The 24711-nt window shown below is 42.1% G+C and overlaps 1 protein-coding gene across 1 annotated transcript in view; it reads right to left on the bottom strand.

The window, feature by feature from the left end:
• Positions 1 to 24711, bottom strand: part of LOC309560471 (calpain-2 catalytic subunit-like) — a gene marked incomplete at both ends in the record, with an annotated part of 90016 nt that overhangs the window by 34260 nt on the left and 31045 nt on the right. The window contains 9 exons of the mRNA XM_082264104.1: positions 794 to 836; positions 3555 to 3763; positions 6461 to 6615; positions 6827 to 6987; positions 7068 to 7142; positions 13791 to 13876; positions 14839 to 14922; positions 19208 to 19376; positions 19851 to 19984. Coding sequence (XP_082120230.1) covers positions 794 to 836; positions 3555 to 3763; positions 6461 to 6615; positions 6827 to 6987; positions 7068 to 7142; positions 13791 to 13876; positions 14839 to 14922; positions 19208 to 19376; positions 19851 to 19984 — 1116 coding nt within the window. The remainder of the gene's footprint in view (positions 1 to 793; positions 837 to 3554; positions 3764 to 6460; positions 6616 to 6826; positions 6988 to 7067; positions 7143 to 13790; positions 13877 to 14838; positions 14923 to 19207; positions 19377 to 19850; positions 19985 to 24711) is intronic.

Raw genomic sequence — 24711 nt, 5'->3', positions numbered from 1 at the left:
GAACTACATTTAAAACCTGACAGGTGTTCTAATCTAAAACAAAAAAAAAAACTAAAATGAAATGAAAAAAAATTTGCCTTTAGTTTAGTCTAGATATTTCAAATCTGAACTTTTATTATAGAGGGAAAAAAAAGAATTAGGCATCTTTAGATCTTAATAAGATTGGACACATCAAGGAAAGAGAAACCCATTGTGAAGCAAGAGCATCTGCCTTGAGGGAAAGTTCACACCACATGCAGTTCAGTGCGGTTTTTTTTTCTGCATCAAAAACCGCATGAAAAGTCGGTTATATGGTTTCCAATGTCATAGTTCACACCAGTGCGGTCAGTTCCAGGGCATTCCAGTTCCAGAGAAAAAAAGTAGAACATGCTGCATTTTCCCCTCCCTGGACTGTACTGGAACGCGGAAAACTGCATCAAAAATGCACCGGACCCCAGTACAGTGAAAATAAAAAAGAAGAATAAAAAGCATCTGAAATGCTTCCAGAAAAGTATAAACCGCGCCTAAAACACACCAGAATGCATCAAAAAATGCGTTAAAAACACGCATAAACAGTCCTGAAAAAGATCTGGAGTTTGTTTTTATGTTGTATTCTGGCCCTGAAGGCAGAAGATTGTATACACACCATTAGGGAGGGGAAACCTTTTGGAAATATGTGAAAAAAGGATTATATCCTCTGTTCTTATAACAGAACCCTTTTTCATAAAAGCAGAGTTAACTGTCTATACACAATACATTATATTATTTTCACAAGCACAGTTGAGGAACATTTATTGTACTGGAAGACACGTACCTGAAACACATTACCCTTTGCGCTGATCTCATAGTCAACCTCCCTGAGGAAGAATAAAGGCCATTGAGAACACTGGAAATGTTTTCTTACTCAACAATTAAGAAAAAAGTTTCACTTATAAACATTTAATGACTTTTTAATGTAAATGAAAACTGTACAGTTCAATGTACTTTTCACACTGTGCAGTTTGTAGGAATGGATCTGAGCAATGACCTGTATTTATTTTCAGTCTCTTTTCAGAAGATCACAGGCCATACATTAAAGCGTTTCATATCCATATTCCTGATATGTGCCCGCTGTACCATGTACTTATATAAAAAAGTATCCTGTTCTGTTTGTATTGCTTCTTTTGTGTGAAATCCTCGGTGTTCCTGTCAGTCCCTCAGCTGTCCTATTAAAAACTGACCACACTAAGCAGTAGAGCACACCATGGCCAGTCCTCTAGATATTCTGGGAGCTCAGCCTGCTCTCCTCCAATGATCAGATCTGTTCTGACACCCCCCCCCCCCCCCTGCACAGCCCTTCACTGGGAAGCTCAGTGTCCTACTGCTTCTCCTCCCCTCAGCTCTTATGAACCGGGAAAAAAAAAATTTTTCACACACTCCCAAATATATATATATATATATACACAGTATCTCACAAAACTGAGTACACCCCTCACATTTTTATAAATATTTTACTATATCTTTTCATGTGACAACACTGAAGAAATGACACTTAGCTGCAATGTAAAGTAGTGAGTGTACAGCTTGTATAACAGTGTAAATTTGTTATCCCCACAAAATAACTCAACACACAGCCATTAATGTCTAAACCGCTGGCAACAAAAGTGAGTACACCCCTAAGTGAAAATATCCAAATTGGGCCCAATTAGCCATTTTCCCTCCCCGGTGTCATGTGATTCATTGGTGTTACAAGGTCTCAGGAGTGAATGGGGAGCAGGTGTGTTAAATTTGGTGTTATTACTCTCACTCTCTCATACTGGTCACTGGAAGTTCAACATGGCACCTCATGGCAAAGAACTCTCTGAGGATCTGAAAAAAAAATTGTTGCTCTACATAAAGATGGCTTAGGCTATAAAAAGATTGCCAAGACCCTGAAACTAAGTTGCAGCACGGTGGCCAAGACCATACAGAGGTTTAACAGGACAGGTTCCACTCAGAACAGGCCTCGCCATATCCAGAGACTCTCTTTGGGAAATAGACGTATGAGTGCTGCCAGCATTGATGAAGAGGTTGAAGGGGTGGGGGGTGGGTCAGCCTGTCAGTGCACAGACCATACGCCGCACACTGCATCAAATTGGTCTGCATGGCAGTCGCCGCAGAAGGAAGCCTCTTCTAAAGATGATTCACAAGAAAACCTGCAAACAGTTTGCTGAAGACAAGCAGACTAAGGACATGGATTACTGGAACCATGTCCTGTGAACTGTTGAGACCAAGATAAACATATTTGGTTCAGATGGTGTCAGGCGTGTGTGGCGGCAACCAGGTGAGGAGTACAAAGACAAGTGTGTCTTGCCTACAGTCAAGCATGGTGGTGGGAGTGTCATGGTGTGGGGCTGCATGACTGCTGCCGGCACTGGGGAGCTACAGTTCATTGCGGGAACCATGAAAGCCAACATGTACTGTGACATACTGAAGCAGAGCATGATCCCCTCCCTTTGGAGACTGGGCTGCAGGGCAATATTCCAACATGATAACAACCCCAAACACACCTTCAAGATGACCACTACCTTGCTAAAGAAGCCGAGGGTAAAGATAATGGACTGGCCAAGCATGTCTCCAGACCTAAACCCTATTGAGCATCTGTGGGGCAACCTCAAATGGAAGGTGGAGGAGCGCAAGGTCTCTAACATCCACCAGCTCTGTGATGTCATCATGGCGGAGTGGAAGAGGGCTCCAGTAGCAACCTGTGAAGCTCTGGTGAACTCCATGGCCAAGAGGGTTATGGCAGTGCTGGAAAATAATGGTGGCCACACAAAATATTGACACTTTGGACATTATAACTTAGGGGTGTACTCACTTTTGTTGCCAGTGGTTTAGACATTAATGGCTGTGTGTTGAGTTATTTTGAGGGGACGTCAAAGTTACACTGTTATACAAGCTGTACAACTCACTACTTTACATTGTAGCAAAGTATAATTTCTTCAGTGTTGTCACATGAAAAGGTAAATAAAGTATTTACAAAAATGTGAGGGGTGTTCTCACTTTTGTGAGATACTATATATATATATATATGTTTTTTTTTTTAATCTATAAACAAATGTTTTGCCTTTCATTTCTATTTCCATCTGAGTTGGTTGTTTTACAAGGTGATCGTTTTTCAACCACTTTAAGCAATTTTGGGTTGCAGGAAAGAAAATTGCTTGATTCCTACATCAACGCTAAATGTGTTGATGGGGGAATCAAGCAATTTTCTCTTCCGCTGATCCATTGTATTCTGACAGCGGGAGGTTTCCCAGCCATCAGAACATAATGATCACTGCCAGCTGCTATATCCACCAGCATGATCGAATAAAAAAAAAGAAAATGACAGGCTGGTTGTACGAGCGCGCTATCAACTTCAGCACAACCAACCTGCCCATACATAGATCCAAATGCGGCCGATTCCTGCTGAACCGGTCAAATTTCATTGCATCTATGGCTGGCTTTAGTCTTATGCCCCAAATAATATTTTGACAACTATATACATAAAAAGGAAGTGTTTCAGGAGACACATTAAGACAAACGGATTAAAATTAATTTGTTGAGCTTTGTCTTACTTGAATGTGTTTTTTGTCTCAGTGAAGACTCTCAGGATGAAGGAAGCCTCTTCATGAGGCATGAAGGTGGTGGGAATGATCAGGTACTGCCCAGGCAGTAGATTATAGCGACCGGTGATATCTCGCTTGGCTACATATGGTGTGAGAACCATAGGAATCAGACTGGAGATAGCGCTCACTCTCTGTGACACCTGTCTCATTTGAATAAACTGGGAGAGACAACATGACCACAATTACATAATAAGTACAATAATAGAAAGTGTGCTACCTAATAAAACAAACCTATACCAAAATATTAACACTTAGTGGGATTTATAGAGCACAGTGTAGCCTTCCTAAAAATGCTCACTTCCACCATAGCTTTCCAAAAATAAAGGGTTTATAACTCATTTTAAGATAGTGGGTGGATGCCTGCAAATCTTTACTTTACTTGGCATTCTGTGGATCCAGAATTGCTGGTTTGCAATATATATACAGCCCAATAATATAGAGCCATTTATTCCAAACTTCATACAACTGTTTCAAACCTGTTGACCACCATCAGTGCAAAGCAAAGCACACAATAACTGAATCCACCGAAATTAGCCACAGATACAGCAACTAGAAAACCACTGTGAAAGACCATGCTCTGCAGATCAAAAGATGAGACATAATAAATAAAAAGATTAGGATCAGACAAACACTGTGTAAACACAAAACAATCTCTGTTGCATATACTATAGTAGACTCAATGGGACAGATTCCTCCATCCACACAAACAAAGTGGATGAAGGAATCATCCCGCCAGGACGTTGTATTCTGACAGCAGCAGGAGCCACTGATTAAAGGCTGCAGTTTTCCAGCATGTCCCTTCGACAGAAGTCAATACAATGATCGACTTCTGCTGAGCACAGACTGCCATATACCAATCAAAATTTGGCCAGTCCCTTCTGAACTGTCTGATTTTCAATCTTTCAGCTCTATTGCATAGACTGTAGTAAGAAGTGAAACAGGACAGAGATGAGATGAGCCAGTTGCTTTAAACTTCAACGTTTCTTAAGGGACATATGGGAAAAATGTTTTTGTTCATTATTATAACGTCCGATTTTCATTTAATTAGTACAGTAGTCGTCCTATAAAAATTAAATGAGCAAGTTCGAGCATGACCAGAAATAAAAGTATGACCACAGACTAAACATAGACTGTACTGTAGCTACGTACATAGGAATTTGTTCTCTGTCCTTCAATAATTTTTGTACCATTTTAGGTATTCTCGTTTTTACTGTGGGACGCGGACATGGTAAAATATGAACGATTGTTTGTCCAATTTCAGTTCAATAGAAACCGGCTGACAGTGTGTACTGCAGCCGATCTGAGAGAAGCCGGCTTCTGTTGATGGGGCATGACTGAAGAACGTCTGCCAATCGGCTCCCAATCAGCGTTCTCAGCCAATGGCTGAGAGTGCTCACAGGAGTGTTTCGGCGGGGGGTTGGGCATCCCCCTACCAGAACACACACAATAGCACAGTAGGAGAGATCACTATACTAACAATAGATTGTTAGTACAACGGCTGCTCCTGAGTTTTCAAATTTTTTTTGTTCAGCCTGCTGGGTTGAATGTAAAAAAACTACTAGTGTGTACTATGCTTTAACATAGTCAGACAGTTGATGTGTACATTGTGCTAAAGGTAGGAATAGGGCAGTAATAGGTAATAGGATCAGACTCTCCCTGTATTTTGTGTTAACAGATTTAACGGTACAGTAATAAGTTTGGGTAACCCCTGTAAATTGTGGTTATGTTTTAGTGTTACAGTAATGAGATTGGGTAATCCATATGTACATTGTAATAACAGATTAAGTGGTACAGTTAAGGGGTCAGGCAATCCCTGTACATTGTGGTAACAGATGAGCGGTACAGTAAAGGGGTCAGGCAATTCCTCTACAGCAGTGGTTCCCAATCTCATTCCTCAAGTACCTTCAACAGGTCATATTTTCAGGATTTCTTTCACCTGGTACAGGTTCTTTAAATCAATGTGATTAGTTTGGTATTTATGACAGTTATTTTATCTAAGGGAAATTCCCAAAACAAGACCAGTTAGAGGTAATTGAGGACTGAGGTTGAAAACAACTGCTCTACATTGTGATAACAGACCTAAGGGTACAATATTTGGGTCACGCAATTCTTGTACACTGTGTTAACACATTTAGCAGGACAGTAATGGGGTCAGGTAATTTCTGTACATTGTGGTAACAGATTCAAAAGTACAGCAATGGGATTGGGCACTCCATGTACACTGTGGTAACGAATTCAGTGTTACAGTAATGGGGGTCAGGTAATCTTGGAACATTGTAGTAGCAGATTCTGCTGTGCAGTTATGGGACCAGACAATCCCAGTACGCTGAAGTAAAACATTTTAAAACAGTATTAGGGATTGTACATTGTGGTAAAAAATTCAGTGGTAAAATAATAAGAGGTCAGGAAATTCCTGTACATGACCATGACAGATTGAGTTGTACAGTAATGGGGTTGGGTTATCTATGTAAATAGTGGTAACATATTCAGCAGTACAATAAAAAAGTTCAGGCAATCCCTGTACACTGTGATAACAAATTCAATAGTACAGTAATGGGGGCAGGGAAAACACTATGTACACTGCACTAACAAATGTAACCAAACACAGCTGACAGTCAGGTGATCAATGTGCTCCATATAGTGACAGATCAGATGCAAACAGCAATAGAGATGACAGACTGGACACGGATGATCAAAAGGGGCAGAAGCCATGATACTGAAAGACATGTAGTTCTGAACTGTGCAATTCACCTGTTGTGGCACCTGCAAAATAATAATATGTATGGGTTATTTACCAAATATATATATATCATATATTTATTATTAATAATACATATCTTTAAACAATATTGCACCTGGTAGATCTCAAAACCGATAACCAGAAAGTCCCTCCCAACAACTCTTCCCTTCCGTCTGTCCTTCTGCATAAGAGAGGCCAGGATTGTGTGGGGGTGCATCTCATCCTCTCCCTCCAGGGTCACCAGGAACTGGGGGTTAGTCCCGAATGTAGCTAGAATGAAAAGACAAGCATATGTTCAAATACAATATAAATTTACAGAAACACATTACCATTTGTTTTGTTGTTCATGGTGTTTATTTTCTGATGATTGAACAAGCAAGTTAACAGACAGGGTGTATAATCTACATGTGCAAAAGTCTCTGCTTTGACCACTGGGGTGTACAATATGTAGCAAGCATGAAGCAGAAAGACAGGTGCTCACCTTTGTGATTTCGGCAGCCACCAGCGTTGTGCCCTCTCACCCATTTGCCATCAAAATAGCTGTCTTTCCATGGTCTGAGTGTATCACTATCGACTGAGTCTGGTGTCAGACTGCAGATTTCCAGAGTGTCAAAATAGCGCATAACGTCATCCATTTGCATCCTGAAGAAAAAAATGTATTACTACAAGGGTAATGATCAAAACTGTATGCATTGTAAGGTCCTGAACCACCAATCTCTTACCAGAATTCACCATCTTCACGCTTCACGTGAAGTTTATCCTTCAGCGGATTGTCCAGTAGTGACCACATTGGGGAGCTGTCAGTAAAGTGATAAAAGATCTTATTCATATTGCAGGCATTTTCACACACATTGCTGAGTTATTATTGTATTTATTTCAGGTAATTATATATCACTGACAATATATGCAGTGATATATATATATATATATATATAAATAGCACATTCACATCAGTCCCTGCCCTCAAGGAGCTTACAATCTAAGGTGCCTAACAAAACAAAGGAGAGGAGATATCTGCGCTCAGACTCACAGGGCACACAGAAATCAGAACGTTGTGATAACAAAGGCAGCCAGCTCAATAGGTAGATTACAGTCCTATAGAAAAGCAATGATCAAATAGGAGCAGCGCCAATATTAAATACATATAGATGTATTATATATGAAGAGAGTCCCAAAGTCTTTAAAACCAAAAACAGAGGAGAGGGAGTTTCAATCCAGATTGTCCAATCACCGGTGTATACAGTAAGCAAAACCTAATTCCACCCAGTGGTGACAGTCAGAGCTCCTTACCAGATTGTCTGACCCTCCTGTTACAGAGTGGTCAAACAGTCGCCAGCAAAATCATGGTACACTCAGTGTGAATGGAAGAATCACTCTCCGCTCATCCTGCTAAGTAGGACTCCCAAAATCCAGGAAGGCAATGTAAACAAAGGACCCCTCTGAACCTCCAGCCGGAGATAATCACCACCTTAGTTAACACAGTTTACTAAACACTCCTCTGTTTTTGGTTTTAAGTGCCGGTTCACACTTCCGCGTTTGCGGCGATCGCATGTAATTTGGAGCGCACTGCTCCTAATTACATGCGATCTGATGTGCGGATGTGAGTTCAGCCATACACTTTGTATGGCTGAATTCGCACTGTATCCGCACCAAACTCGCACATGAGGCTTTTTTTGAGCCGCAGTAGAATCGGATCGCACAGTGGTTCACACTTGTGCGATCCGATTCTGTACGAACTTGCAGATCGCACTGCGATATGCGATCGCAACTGGGGGTGTCGTTAACTTTTAACTGACACCCCCTGCGTATCGCATATGGCAGTGTGAACTGCCAGATGTGCGGATGCAATGCGGGAACAGGCTGCATATTCGCAGCGTTCCCGCATTGCAGAAGTGTGAACCGGCACTAAAGACTTTGGGACTCTCTTCATATATAATACATCTATATGTATTTAATTATGGCGCTGCTCCTATTTGATCAATCTAAGGTGCCTAACTCACATTCATACATACACATAGTAGGGCCAATTTAGACAGGAGTCTATCAACCTACCAGCATATCTTTAGAGTGTGGGAGGAAATCCACGCAGGCACAGGGAGAACATGCAAACTTCAGGTAGGCAATGGCGTGGTTGGTATTCAAACTGATGATCCTAGTGCTGCTAGACGGAAGTGCTAACCACTTAGCCACTATGCTGCCCAGTAGTGCTTGCCTTAAAGTGGTCCTAGCATTGATACATGTTTTAATGTTGAGTGCATGCATTACAAGTAACAGTTACAGGTATTTAATAGCGGTAACTATTCACAACGCTCGCAGGGAGGGAACCGGAAGGCAAGTGCCGGAAATCGGCCGTCCACAGAGTGGGGAGAGAGTGTGAGGATGGCGGGGAGGACGGTAGGGGAACGCAGGGAAGGTGAGTAACATTGCGGGGTAATCCCGAGTGTGGCTCGGGGTTACTGCGTTTGGTACTGAAAGTTAACCCCCAGCCACACTCGGGAATACCGCTAAGGAGGTTAACAGTAAATGGTGCAAGTATGGACGGAGAAAATGGCGGCCCGGGGCACATGGATCAGTGTGCTGGGGGCCGAGTGTGTGCCAAGACTATACCGAAAAGTTTTGACTGTGCATATGATGACAGGGGGACAATTCTCCAGACTGGCAAAGATGTCAGCTCATGGTGAGGCGCAGCTGGAGCCCCTGTTACAAGCAAGAAGAGTGGATGCGTGTCAGGTGGGAGGCACGCAGTGGTGGGATTCAGCTGGTTCACTGGAACCTGTTGCTAAAATTTCTCAAGTTCTGCGAACCGGTGCAAGCCAGAGATTGGGCCGGTCCATCTGTCACAGGGTTGCCACCCAGCTGGTAATTTACTGGCACAGCTGGTATTTGTGGATTGACAGCAATTGCCGGTATTTGTATTGCAGTATCTGTGTGCAGTAGACTGGTTGCTAGGATGGCCAGCCGACTGGCATCTAGCAACCAGTGACGTGCAGAGTAGAAGAGGACCCAACATGCACTGCAAAGGAGGATCTTTCTTGTCCTCCGTGCCTGGGTCTGGCTCCACCCACCTCCTCCCTGCATCTTCACAATGCGGCTGCTACAGAAGGGAAACTGCCTGACAGAAGACCTCAGAGCAGACACAAACTGATGATTCCGTGAACTTTCCCAGGGGTGGAACTCCGCTTTAACTGACAATTGAAAATTAACTGACAATTGCGCGGTCATGCGAAGCTGTACCCAAATAAAATTTATGTCCTTTTTTCCTCACAAATAGAACTTTTTTTTGGTGGTATTTGATCACCTGTGAGATTCTTTATTTTTTTGCACTATATTTTAGGCCACATATTTTTGGTAAAACAAATCCCAATAAGCGTATTTTGATTGTTTTGCGCAAAAGTTATCAGGTCTACTAACTAGGGGAAAGATTTATGTAATTTTTGTTTAGTTTTTTTACTAATAATGGCGGCGATCTGCGATTTTTTGCGGGACTGCGACATTGCGGCGGAAAGATCGGACCCCTAACTGACATTAGATAAAAAAAAAAAATTATACCATGCTTGAAAGTCGGAACTGGTTACTAAAATTTTTGAATCCCACCACTGGAGGCATGGTCTGCTTTGCTGTGACTTCCATATTCGCTGAGTTGAGAGAGAGCGGCATTGGAGGGGTTACTGCACCACGCGGGAAAGCACGCACTGAAGAGTTCTGCCTAGCAGGAAATGTGGGTGGAGATGTCACTCACGCACAGCCAATCAGGAGCGAGAGGTAGAGTCCATAAAGTACTTCCGCCTCCGGGTGTGGCTGAGAGGGAGACATGTGTGCAGAGGAGCAAGATGGTGAATGTCGGAGCAACAACAAAAAGTGGAAAGCTAAATAGTAGCTAGGACTAAAAAAAATCCTATGGAACCCACTCACTCAAGCAATTGCAATATATGCAAAAGAGTGGTACTCATATGGCAAAAAAAAAAGGTTAAAGAAAGAACAGGGACAACAAAGGAAGGGAGTTCCCCCAAAGCGCCATATCAGAGTAACCGGGGTATAAGTATGCTGAATTTCCAGAGATGATCCCCGGTAGAAGAATATAATGTTACTGTATGGACACTGAGCATTTTATGATATATTATATACACCATTTATTCAATATTTTTTATGGTTACTTTTTATGGATATATGTGGAGACACCACCTTGTTTCACAAGTCACCTACAGTACCACTGTTTTTTTCACCAATGAATGGACACTTAGCACTTTATTTTATATTCACATAACATTTTATTACTTTTATTCAACTTTACACTGTGTATTATAAGTTTGTATCAATATCATGACACTTTTATGATGTATTATTCTTAAGCATATCTAATCAGTGTAATTACACCTATAAGAAGACATGCACATAATACCATTGACTTATTTATTTTTGTCACATTGCACTTTAAAAGAGGCAGCGCAGCACTACATCACACATTGCATCAGCAGTTCATTGCCTCAATGCTGAGGACAGGAGTTACAGCAGCTATCTTGTCTCCAAATATCACCCAAACCGGCCTCTCAGATATCCTGCTCTCTAGCCTTCTTGTCTTCTCTTCTCCAGGACTTCACCAAAGCCTCTCCCATGCTCTGGAATTCTCTACCTAAATCTGTCTGGCTATCCCCTAGCTACCTTTAGGGGATTCCTGAAAACTCATCTTATCAGGGAAGCCTATCTTGCTTCCACCTAATAACTGAACTTTTACTCTTCAATCATCTCATCCCCCACAGATATTACCTTTTGTACCACTTGCCCCACTCTATTATATTGTAAGCTCTTATGAGCAGGGACATATTAACCCTCTTGCGTTTTAATGTATTGTACCTATACTGTCTCCCTTTTTATTGTAAAGTGCTGCACAAACAGTTGGCCCTATATAAATCCTGTATAATAATAATAATAATAGGGATCAAAGAGAGCACAGTCAGCCTTCTCATCCCTAGTGGGGACACAATACATGGATCTCTCTCAATTACTGAATGCAATACTTCCCGGTCAGAATACACTGATTAGAGATGCAGGCTATAGCCTGCAGCGCTGATCGAGCAGGGAAAATAGGAAAAGGCTTGTTTTACAGAAGTTGATTGTACAACCACAGTGCCCTTACATGGAAAAAAACTTGGCCTATCCCTACTGAACTGGGTTGGGAAGTGGGTTGTTTTTTAATCAGTAAATGGAATAGATAAAGGGTTCTCTGCACACTACAGAAATACAATGTACAGAATACAGAATATGGGCTGGATGCAGTTGCAAGAACCATGTACTGAACCACCATTAGAGAGGAGCAGGGTGACCCCCACTTTCTCAGCATTATTAGCACTACAGCAGCTATTTGTTGCAGGACGATAAAGCTGGCCATACACTAGTACAGGGGTCTCCAAATTTTCAAAACAAAGGGCCAGTTTACTGCCCTTCAAATTTTAGGGGGGCCAGACAGTGGTAAGTAGGAGAAAAACAATTAAAATAACTGGTGTGAGCAGGAAGAATAGTGCTCCATCATTGGTGTGAGAGGGAGGAAAAGTGCCCCATCATTGGTGCCAGTAGGAGAATTAGTCTCCCATCTCTGGTGTCAGTGGGAGAAATAGTACATCATTGTTGGTATCAGTGGGAGGGATAGTGCCCCATCTTTGGTATCAGTGGAAGGAATAGTGCCCCAAGGGTTGGCTAAAAGCAAGCAAACGGCCACATCTGGCCCACGGCCTAAGTTCGGAGACCCTTGCACTAGTAGAATTTTTGGTTTTAATAAGAACATTTGTTTGATTTTCTAATCGTTAGTGGGGTCAAATCGATTATTGTTTTTGACCACAGCGACAAGAAAATTTGAAGGAGCAAAATGGAAACGTTTTCTTGAACAAACTGATTTCTAACAGAGTACAGTATGTAAAAAAGTGGAGTGAGGTAAAGTGGCGCTGCCTGTTTAAAAGTGCATATCTAATTTTATGGAAGGTGTTAAAATAATGTGCAGTAAAGTGCTAATGTGCAATCATATGCCAACCAATATAAAATAAAACCTATATATAAAAATATTGAAACATTATTTTGGAAATAAAAGTATATACACATTAATTACGGGCATAAAGTGATATGTGCAATCAATAAAGATAATAGTGAACAAAGTGCCAGTGCAAATCATCCAGTGAAAACACCAAGTACAGTATGTAGTTTCTGTTCAGGAAACTACATTCGTTCCAAAATCGAATGTTAAAAGCAATGGAAATTTTGAAGTATTTTCGAAGGACATTCGTCAAGTCATCAAATGTACTGAGAATTTCCATGCAAAGTTTCGTACAAAGGTTCCTACAAACTTTATTTCGAAAGTCTACTAGTGTATAGCCAGTTGTAGAGGACAGAAGAATGATCTTTCCCTTTTTCCCCTTTACTGAAACACCAACAGCCTCTGATTGTTCACAAAGGTTGACAGAGATTTGGCTTTTTGGATGTGAACGCTCTACATCAGCGGGAATTGATGCAGGGCACCTTGTGGACCCCTCCTGGCTCCTGAGGATAGGAGATATTTTGCAGCCCCTGAAACATCACTGCAAAAGATCTTCTATCCTCAGGAGCCATCTTCCTAATAAGAGGGATTACAAAGCACAGGGGCAAAGTAATTATAAAAAAATACCTAAGCAATACTACACAGGGTAGGGTTAAATAAAGGTTTGAGGGTGCCTTTAGGTGCAGACTGGGGTTCAGTTCTAAAATATAGACTCACTGAAATTACATTAGTAAAGTAAAACACATCTTCGTATTGTGCAATATACACCATTTCATTAATAAACTGTTATTCACAAATAAGAAATGAGAGGCTTCTGAGATCATTCAGAACTCATTGCCCCTGCATTTGACCTGCTTCATACTGCTTTTGCACTCCCGTTGAATAGTATGCGTTGAGAAGCAGTTCTGACATTAGCAAAAATCCAATCTTCACTAGCCCTTAAGGCCCGTACACACGTACCGATCGTCGGCATACAAACGTCGGTGGACGAAGGATCTGCCGATTGTACGCGTGTTAGTATGGTGCCTCCGACAGATGTCTGCGCACAATCCGCGGACAAAAGTCTTTCGTGCAAACATGAAAATATTTGTATGCCGACACCAGAACGGACGATTGTTCGCCTGTCAGTACACAATTCGGCCGACAGACCGCAGATTTGCAAGACTGGGCATGCTCAGAAAATAGAAAACACAGGGAAAGTTAACCATTACATGACATCACTTCTGCAGTCGGCGGACAAAATTCTTGTGCTGTCCTTGTGCTGTCTTTGCACTTTTCAGCAGACACCGACATCCCGGGGAGAAAAGAGGAACATTTGTAAGCCGACCATCGGTACGTGTGTACGGGGCTTTACAAACACCAGTGGACTCCCCACTTCATGGAATACCAGGCTGGTCAATTTTATTTTATCCTGGGCACATACTTATCACTCCAGCGCCCGTTCCACTCCACTGCACCCCATGGATTTCGTAGTCGGATCAGAGGGATCCTGCGGCCATTGAGTTCCACCTAAAAAAAAAAACAAAAAAGAAAGATATCATGTGATTATTTTCAGAGTCTGGTTAAAAGCCAAAATGAATCTGTGCCAAAACAGGGAAGCATTAGAGCCTTTGTTATGTTTTTTTTTATTGCTATCTGCATCACCGCTAGAAAGATTTACACTTTCTGTTTGATCACAAGGGCAAAGGAGGGTGGGAGTTCCAAAAGTCTGCAGCTGTCACCAGAACAGGAGGTGAGAGAAAATATTTCAATAGAGATGCTTGCGCCAGAGAAAAGGGAGGCTTTCCTCTTATTTTGGAGCTATCGTCTGTCACTTCTTGTTGAGTTTCCAACACATGAAATGAGGGGAAGTCTTGCAAATGGGGCAGACAGGAAATTAGAAAAAAAGGATTCCTAAAGCTGGCCGTACATGGACCCAAATTCAGCCATTTCAGCAGGGACCAGCCAAATGTTGATCCATCTTTGGGCTAGTTGGTTGTACACAAGTTGATTGATCAACCATCTTGTCTGGTTTTCCTCAAGAAATCAGGGCCACTGGTTGTAGCTGGCAACACTGATCATTGTATTCTGATGGCGATGAAGGCTTCCCGCTGTCACCATACAATACCACAGTGGGAAGGATTCAGCTCTTTTTTTTTTCATTCAACCCACCGGTTGAAGGAAAAAAAAAAATTGAATTATGTATGGCCAGCCTTACTCGTTTACTCGGGGTTCTTTGGTTTGGATAAAAAAAGGTTAAGTGACAGGCTCAGGTTCAAGTATATTTGAAGGCAAAACTTTTTTTGTTTGGATAGAGTGGAGAGGAGTTAGAACACTTTTGGGTGGACCAAAGCACATTTTTCTGATAATCATTTACCAAAAGGAAATAATGGATTCTATCAGACAAAACAGATCAGGCATGATACTTGCTTAAACAATGTTTTCAGCTATGTTGCATAGTTTGTAATGTAATGAAGTGTATGTGGTCTTACCTCTAAAACCCCAATAACAGAGTATGCATGACCTTTTACCAATCCTTCGGGGGTTCTCAGTTCAATTTCATTTGGATTCTCAATCTGTGAAAAAAAACACAAAAATAAGACGCTGCTAATAAGAGAATAAAATGCTCAGCATTATAAAGAATTAAAAGAGTAATGTGCCATTTAGGTTTTCATAGTTTGTCAACCAATTATACCCTAATATTTGAGCTTTGGTATATTATTTTGCACTTATTCCTGTGAGCATTCTGTGATTAGGTCTCTCATTTCATTTATCTTCAGTAATTTGACAACTTGCTATTTGTTTATGTAATACATAACTTTTGTGTATGCTATAGTGCACAAACCTTGTCTTAGGTGCATTTTTTTCATCAGCATCAATGTTGTTACTTTATGCCCATTTCAGTATTAATAAAAACTATCTGCCCACTGCCGTCAACTACCAATCATAGGCAGAACCTGATGAGAAACTAGTCCTACCTTTAACACACTAACAGCAAATAAATCACTAATACCAGCATTCATGTACAAAATACAAACAATTAACAAAAGTAGAGTTCATTAAACTATTAGCTGCTGCTATAAAATCAATCCATCCTCAATGCTTTAAAGTGGAAGTAAACACTCTCTTTTTACTTGCACCTACAGGTAAGCCTATAATAAGACGTACCTGTAGGTACTGTGAATATCTCCTAAACTCTACTGTGCCGTACCTTCAGAGCGTGTGCCACAAACAAACGGCTCCCACGCGCATGCGCAGGAGTGACGTCATAGCGGCTCCGGCCACTCCCATCGCTGGAGCCCGCAAACCCGGAAAGAAATACTGGGGAAGATGTCAGCCATCTCAGCGGTGCGCGGGCACCGCTGAGACAGCTTCGTGCTAAGGTAAGAATTTCATAATGAGCTATTATGCGATGCATACTAACTCATTATGCCTTTGTCTTACAGGTTCCCCCCCCCCCCCAGGGTTTACAACCTCTTTAAATCATAGTCAATCATTGCAGCATTAGCAGCCCTCCTCCAGTGTAATGCACACTGCGAGCTCCACCTTTGTGAATGAGAAAGCAATTAGAGTGGTTCACCACGCTCTGGTCTCCAAGAAGATGTTATGAGTGATTGAATCCATAAATACCATCACCACACCTTGTGAGATCCACTCCCCATGGGTACTTAACTCTCCAGATCTCCCAAAACAATGCGCCTTATATCATTGGACTCCTTATCCACCAGAAGCCACACTGTATGAAAGATCCTTCTCCAGTCGCAGTAAAGGTAATAAAAAACAGAGCATTGTTTATGTCAGCAAATAGTGCACAGCCTGCATGTTCTCTCTTGCCACTCACTGTGATTCCCAGGGTAATTCCTGGGTTGGGTTATGAGCTGCTGTCAGTCTAGGTAGCTGCGTGGTCATGCCCTTACTCGTTTTGAGGTATTAACTGAGGTATGGAGGGCAGCTGACCGCCGTGATGGCTGGCTTGAGCGCAGGCAATAGGAATACTCTGGGTTAATACCTCAATGTGCTATCAGATAAATAGAGAGAGCCGTCCTGTGTGGTCACGCCCTCTAAAGAAGTTGTGATGATGAAATGCGTCAGAACGTGACCACGCGGCTACACTGACCATGCGGAATTACACGGGGGGAGCGCTGCTAATGCTGCAATGATTGACTATAATTCAATCATTGCAGCCATTGCAGTCAATGTGGAGCACAGGTGCTGTCTTCCTGTACTGCACATTGACAGACCTGTAGAGGAGGCGCAGTGCAGCGGTGACCAGTTGTAAGTCTTTCCTCCCATGCACGCTGTTGGAGTGCCTCACATCCAGGTGAACAGCTTTATGCTTTTTATAAGTGAACTTCTGAGAGATCATGGTCCGGATTCACTAGAGATTGGGAATTTGCTGTTTGGCTTTACTTATGTCAGATTCTGGTAAGTGCTTTTCCCTGGGGAGAGGATCACACGGTGAGGTGAAGGGACTGATTATTTTCTGGCTCCAACACTGGTGTTCATCCTTGCTGTTGATTCCATGAAGACTGTCTCCTCAATATACTATATGTGGATTCTATATGGACCCTTTTTTTATATATAATGCATATTTCTTTTCCATCGTTTGCCATGTATAATGATGTTTTTAGCACTGCTTGTGTATATGATCCCTGACTTATGGAGGTATTATGCACCTTTTTTAATTTAAATTAATTTACCTGTTTCTGACAGGTACACGAGTCAGAATCAAGCATTGTCGCTTTCCGTTCTGCACCCCAATGGAATTCTAAAGGGTGTCTATGCCATCCTTTATTAATTCCCCAGAGTGTCCGCATCTTGCAGCTTATAGCACCAATACAGACAATGTGCATGCAATCTAAAATACCGAATAGATTATATATATTTATACATACAGTATGTATATAAAGAAAACACCTAACTGCAAAGTAAAGAAAGATAACTCATAGAGCCAACCTCTTTCTATTGAGGAATCAAAACAAATCAGCCATTAAAGAAATGCAGTGAAGTCAAATGTTTCATTCATTCCATTTGGGTATGAAATATTTAGTCTGGTCTAGTCTGCAGTTCCAGTATATATACATTATACTAGGGAATGAATGGGGAATGTGACCTCACAGCATTTCTTTAATAGCATAAATTTCTCTCTGCTGCATATTTGAATAATCTTTTGCTGTATAAAGTATTTTCTTTACATGTATGTATGTATTCTATGTTCAGTGCACATTGTCTGTATTGATTTACTGACTTACCTGGTACTGACTTAGCTTATTGCAGTCATTCTGTTTATTGTAGATTGTGAACTTCTACAGGTCATCTTGCTGAAGCTTTCCCCATAAGCATTTTTAAGTATTATCTCTATTGGTTTTTATGCTTGCTTGAGGTATGTTTTACTTAGCAACTCTTGGTAACTTCCTGCCCCATGTGTTGCTTTATAATTTTAAGCTGGTTGGCAACATTTCCAACCATGCTGTGATGGTTGAGTCCCGGTAGACCAGCGGAACTAGATGCCACCACCATAACATATGATGTGACAAGTTAAATGCCACAGGTAGCCAGCCAGAGGAGTACCTAAAAAATGCAGCAATCGTATGTAAGGAGTCTGTAGTAAGAGGGTAAAGTGGGGTACACACTAGTAGAAAATCTGCCGAAAATTCCCGCCCGATGTGAAATCGTCTGATTTTCGCCTAGTGTGTACACAACTTTCAGCAGCCGATGCCGACATTTTCAACGAAAAAAAACGGAGGGACAAACACCAAAATTTTTTTCGTCCGTCCCCAGACGACCGATTTTCGTTTAATGTGTATGCAGTACGTCCGTGAAAAATCGGATACGAAAGACCACGCATGATCTGAAGTTGCTGACAACCCGTCTAGGAACAAATGTGCCAAAAAAAAAGAAAAATCGGACGAGAAATTTTGTGAACATTTATGCACTGTCAACTAAAAACGGTAATGAACGCTGAGAAGACAGAGAAAAATCGGAGGATATTTCGTCCGATTTTTATCAAGTGTGTACGGCCCTTAAGAAAGGCTGGAGAAAGGGGGTTCTTTCAACCTAGCAGCATTAGGTTTCCCCCCCTCCTCTCTCTCTTTTTACCACAATCTGGCTCTGTTATTTTTACCATTGCTCTGTCTGGGTAATAATATGTAGAATGTGTTTGTACCAGAGGTTGCTATACAATCGAGGAGTGCCTACTTTGCTTGCAAGTATTCTTCTGACAATAAACTGAGACAAACCGTGCAGCAGATACGCTTCTTGTATTATGCTTGATGTAACACGACATGCTATGCTATTTGTACCTATTGTACTATTTTTAGTCCTTCTATATATGTTGAAAACAATTCTATTGCAAAAGCATTCTTTTGATGTTTGATGTGCTTACACCAACTATCTTCTATATTCAAATACTGTCCCATAAAAAAGCCATTCTTACATTCTCCAGGTTTACATGGTAAGCAAATCCATCGACCCAGTGCTAAGGGGGCCATAGGTCCATGTTCTGCATTAGCAAAAATTGTGTGGTGGTTCAACGGTAATATAAAGTTGTTTTTTTAATCAGGTGAATATAAAATTTTGCATATTAGCAGTTTGCATTTTTAGGCTAGTGATTGAAGCACAGACATTTTTTTTAAGGTGCTTGCAGCCTCTCTTAATGTTTACAAGGTTCAATATCTCAAGCTGCATTTTACACACAATAGCGAATTACTCATTAGCTTAAAGACCTGCTACACAAAAAATGCATTTAAACTGTACTTTGTCCTCTGGGAACATAATGCTGGTTATGCTTCTGCTTTATTTAAAAAAAAAAAAACATGTTTTCATTGCCTGATTTTTATTATGTCTTCATTGTCCACTCACATTAATGGAAGTTCCCATGAGTGACCTCTTCTCCACCGCACTCTGGATGATGTGAAAAAGATTGGGAGGTGGAAGCTTGAGGTTCACACTCTCATCCACTCCTCCTGTGAAATCTACAAAGGCTTCATTCACCCAGCCTCCATCCAAGGCCTCATAGGATCCATTCAACCTAAGGACATAAAAACAAGTATTTTCTTGGTTTACAGTGAGTTATAATTTATAGAAGCACTTGGAAATTCTGTAGCATGTAGTGTCCAATCTGTTGTTCTGGACCCCAACAGGGTGAAATATTGGTATCTAAAGCATAAAAGACTTTTCATTGGAATCGCAGAAAAGTTTCATAGTGGCAGCTGGAACTCTGATATCTCCTTAGCAACCCCTTTATATGCTGTACTTTAGAGTAGGTCCTCAAACAAGAAAATAAAAGAAGCCGGAGTTTCCTTATAACAAACTTGAACACTTAAACTGAAATAGGGGTGGTACTGTTTGGCAGCCATGTTGTTTGCCTTTGTTCCATGTGTTTTATATACTGTATATAGAGAGCAGATTTGGCAGTGGTTGCCATTTAGTTATCTAGGCCTTTCAAGGTGAACAAAGAAATATAAATAAACTTTAAGCTGCGTTTTAAGAAACGATTACTTACTTGGCATAAGCCTTTTCCAGTAGAGCCGGCCAGAACTCACTTTTCTGCTCTGAGTTGACAAATACAAGTTCACCATGTTTGGTAGGGAGAAGGTCATCAATCACAACGTCAACCCACTTACCATACTGCCAGAACTAGAAAAGACAAAAGGGTTCACCATTAAAATAAAACTTCAAGACAAGTCTTAACCCTGCCCCTCTGAAATAGCCATTTTTTTACATAGTCACAATATGTCATGGGTTCCCTGCTTGCTAGTGCAATCATGCCAGGTCATCATTGCTGCTGTCCATGAATGGTTTGTGCATTTTTGTCAGCTTGATTTTGTACATTGTGCTCAATTGTTTGTCCAATCTGGGTCCCCACACCTAAAACTGAACTTATAGCAGATCAGCTTTACAGTTTGCAACTACTCTTCCAGTGCTCATTGTAATGATGTAATGATGCAGAGAGGGTAAACTGTCTCTCTGCCCCTAACCCATGCCCTGCTGGGGGTGGCATGAAGGATAAATTCAGTTTTGGCAGTGACAGGTGTAATAAAAGTAGACAGGTGGAATAAAAGTAGCAATCACTATTAAGCCGGCCAGAGATGGCGTGTTTTTTTTCTTCTAACCACGGGTTGCAGAAAATAAAATTGCTTGATTCCTACATCAACACAGTCAGTGTTGGACCAGACGGTCTGACGAAGGAGCACTACTGTGCATGCTCTGAAACGCGTTACCGCCCTTGACGTCATTACGCTCGGTGCGGTCCACGAGCGAGGCATGCATTCCGCCGCTGCCTCGGATTGATCAACCATTCCTGATTGGGCTCCTCCACCTGTGTCATCTCTCTGCTGCTGGACAGGTAGAGGAAGGACGAGTCGCAGGACCAGGAAGAGACCCCTAGCCATGACGATAAACATTATCTATCCTGTAAGTTTGCTTGTTGTGTGTGCATAAAGTGTTGCTAGCTGCACTCAGAGGCGCCTTTATTCCTTTCTCTCTCATGCTATAAAATAATGGATGTGGGGGTTTTTGGCGGGCGTTATTTTTATTTTATTTTTTGGGGGGAGGGGGCAGCATTTTTTTTCTTGGACCCAGGCAGCACAATTCTTGGGCCAGCCCTGAATTTTATCCCCTACCCACCCTATTCAGTAGCTATGCCTACAGGCCAAAATGGAATTGTCAGCAGCACCAGCAGCCTTTATAATGAAGGATAACATGAATCTTTATGTCAGTGTCACAACATGTGTCCCCAGGCCCTGGCTGCCGCAGCGGACGTGATAGCCTAAGGAAAGTAAGACAGGTTCATTTACTGGATTACAAGTAACACAAATCCCCATGCCCTTCCCACTAACCTTTGTTCCCTTTATCCACCTATACATTGAGAAAGCTGCATCATCGCTAATACATTAGGAGAAAAAGTGTATAAACTATTGTTTCTAACCAAGAGACAAAAACTACAGACAAACATTGAAGAGAGATGGCAGAAAAAGACCAAATGGTCCACCGAGCCTGTGCCCTTTTTTACTTTTTTGGGGGTATTTTTTTTAAAGTATACATCTATATTTGCCCAAAACATGTTTCAGTTTACTTACTGTTGAGGACTCCTTTTCTAAATTTAGTTTTGCACTTTGCTCCCTCAGTCTCTCCTGATAAGTTTTATCTCTCAGACATTTCACCATTTTGTTGCCTGTCTCTTCATTCATTCTATCTTATCAATATCTTTTTTGACTTATAAGATAGAACAACTGGAGAGACAAGGCAACAAAGACACTTTGTCTTTGTGCCAAGATGTGTTTACCCAAACAGTCTTAAGCCGGCCATAGATGGTTTGAATCTTGGCTGGTTCAGTAGGGACCTTAGGCTGCTAATATTACAAGATTAACTAGAGTCCCAAGTACGGTAATTTCTAAAACAATAAGTTAGGGGACATTTCCCATGAGGACATTTGTAGCAAAAAAAACTTTCACAGTATGGTTTAGAAAGGTTTTTACATTTTCATTTTTTCCCCATTGGTGAGATTCCCCTCACTTCTTGTTTCAGGGACTATTGTCACCAGAACATACCACATTTTCTGGAAAAAAATAGTACACACATTATGGTCTCCTTCCTACAAATAACATTGCCAACAAATCTCATCTAGCTATTGTAGAATACCATCCAGGTGGCAACCCTACTGGGACTGGAGGTGAAGGGAATTCAGACAAACCAAACCCCACCAAAACAAAAAAATATGGTCCGCCATTATAATACCAAAAAATCTCTGCAGTCTCTATTGATGTGAAGATGTGAAACACCTACAATCTTAGCACCCATTGGCCATGAGCTGGAAAACAGCTGTTTTTTTTTTTTATTGATTTGTTTTTTAAGTAAATAGTGTTGTAATATGGTACCCCTGACATGTGAACCATTATGTAGATGTGAATTTCAATGATAGGTCCACTTTAATACAATAGCTGATCATTTCTTCTATAGAAAAAAAAAAACTGATAAAGGAAGATTGAGGCAAATAGTTGCATAGTTACATAGTTACATAGTTACATAGTTAGTGAGGTTGAAAAAAGACATCAGTCCATCCAGTTCAACCTATGATGTGTGTGTGTGTTTGCTGTTAACCCCTTCCATACCGCGCCATAGTAAAATGACGGCGGCAGGAATCCTTTCTCGATCCGGGAGGACGTCATATGACGGCGCCCGGATCTCCCCGCTACTGCGCGCCTCCGGGGGTGCGCAGCGAGGCAATCGGGGGTGAGGCTCGTCCCTTGGACTGAGCCCAACCCCGATCACGGTAAACAGCCAATGAAATTGGCTGTTTACCACGTGATCGGCTGTGTCAATCACAGCCGATCACATGAGCGGCTCCAGCGCGAGCCGCTCGTTCCCTTCTCAATGCACGCCCCCCGGGGGCGCGCAGCGCGCCGATCGGGGACGAGGCTCGTCCCTCGGACAGAGCCCATCCCCGATCTAGGTAAAGAGCCAATGAAATTGGCTCTTTACCACGTGACCGGCTGTGTCCAATCACAGCCGGTCACAAATGTCAACAGAGAACACGGTAACTAGCTGTCACCGTGTTCTCCTCCTCACACACTGATCCTGTGTGAGGAAGAGAGTGTGGTAACAGCTAGTTACCAAAAACAGTGCACCCCAAACACACTGATTGCCCCCCCCCCCAATAAAGAGCACCTGTCACTAGCCCATCAAAGCACCTGTCACTAGCCCATCAAAGTACCTGTCACTAGCCCATCATAGTACCCGAGTACCTGTCACTAGCCCATCAAAGTACCCGAGTACCTGTCACTAGCCCATCAAAGTACCCGAGTACCTGTCACCAGCCCATCAGGTACTCTGATGACAGGTACTCGGGTACTCTGATGGGCTGGTGACAGGTACTCGGGTACTCTGATGGGTAGGTGACAGGTACTCGGGTACTCTGATGGGATACAGAGAGGTACTCGGGTACTCTGATGGGCTGGTGACAGGTATTCGGGTACTCTGATAACGGGTACTCAAGTACTCTGATGACGGGTATTCGGGTACTCTGATGACGGGTATTCGGGTACTCTGATGACAGGTACTCGGGTACTTTGAGTACCTGTCACCGGAGTACCCGAGTACCCGTCGTCGGAGTACCCGAGTACCCGTCATCGGAGTACCCGAGTACCTGTCACTTACCCAACAGAGTACCCGAGTATCTGTCACCTACCCATCAGAGTACCCGAGTACCTTCCACCTGCTCATCAGAGTACCTCACACCTGAAGTACCTGAGTACTTGCCACCTGCTCATCAGTACCCATCACTACTCATCAGTACCCATCAGTACCTATCACCTATCAGTATCAGTACTGATCATCCGTACCCATCAGTACAGTATCAGTATCACCTATCAGTATCAGTACTACTCATCAGTACCTATCACTTGCCTGTCACCTGCCCATAAGAGTACCCGAGTACCTGTCACCTGCCTATCGGAGTATTCGAGTACCTGCCACTTGCTCATCAGTACCAGAGTACCTGTCACCTGCCCAGCAAAGTACCCGAGTACCTGTCACCCTTCATACAGCCACCGTGTCTAAGACCAAAAAGGTTTATATACGTCCTCCGTTTAAACCTAAATACCGGTGTTATGGCAGCAGATAGCTGCCATAACCCTGGTATTTTTTTAAACGGTGGACGGTTGGCTTTCCGATAAGGGTGGTCCCAGCGGCGGATTCGCCGTGGGATCACCCTTCCGGGGTGGCGGAAGAGGTGCCCCCCCCCTCCCGCCGCATTCTGGTCCTTTTCCCCGCTTACCGGACCCGCCGGCAGCGGGGAAAACTATCCGGTCCCGGATCCTCACAGACAGGATGTCGAGTGAGGGCAAGCTTGCCCTCACTCGACTCTATGGTCTTGGAGGACCGGAGCTACGGCAAAAGTCGTTGCCTAGCAACCAGTTTAAAGGTCCCTTTTTTTTTTCATTTTATTTAATTTTTTTTTTATTTTTTTTTTTTTATTTTTTCTATCTTTTAGTGTACTTGTGAGATCTGAGGACTTTTTGACCCCAGATCTCACAAAAAAGAGGTCCTGTCGTGCCTTTTTCTATTATAAGTAATGTTTACATTTCTTGTAATAGAAATAAAAATGATCAATTTTATTTTTTTTTAAAAAACAGTGTAAAAATAAAAAATAATAAATAAAATAAATAGTAAAAAAAAAAAAAAATTAAAGCGCCCTGTCCCCGTGAGCTCGTGCGCAGAAGCGAGCGCATACGGAAACCCCGCCCACATATGTAAACAGTGTTCAAACTACACATGTGAGGTATCCTCGCGATCGTTAGAGCAAGGGCAATAATTTGAGCCCTAGACCTCCTCTGTAACTCTAAGATAGCAACCTGTAGACATTT

The sequence above is a fragment of the Pelophylax lessonae genome, assembly GCF_965119305.1.
Source record: "Pelophylax lessonae genome assembly, chromosome: 7".
Classification (NCBI taxonomy): domain Eukaryota; kingdom Metazoa; phylum Chordata; class Amphibia; order Anura; family Ranidae; genus Pelophylax; species Pelophylax lessonae.
Note: the sequence above shows the minus strand (reverse complement) of the source record. Positions and strands in the feature narration are given on the sequence as shown.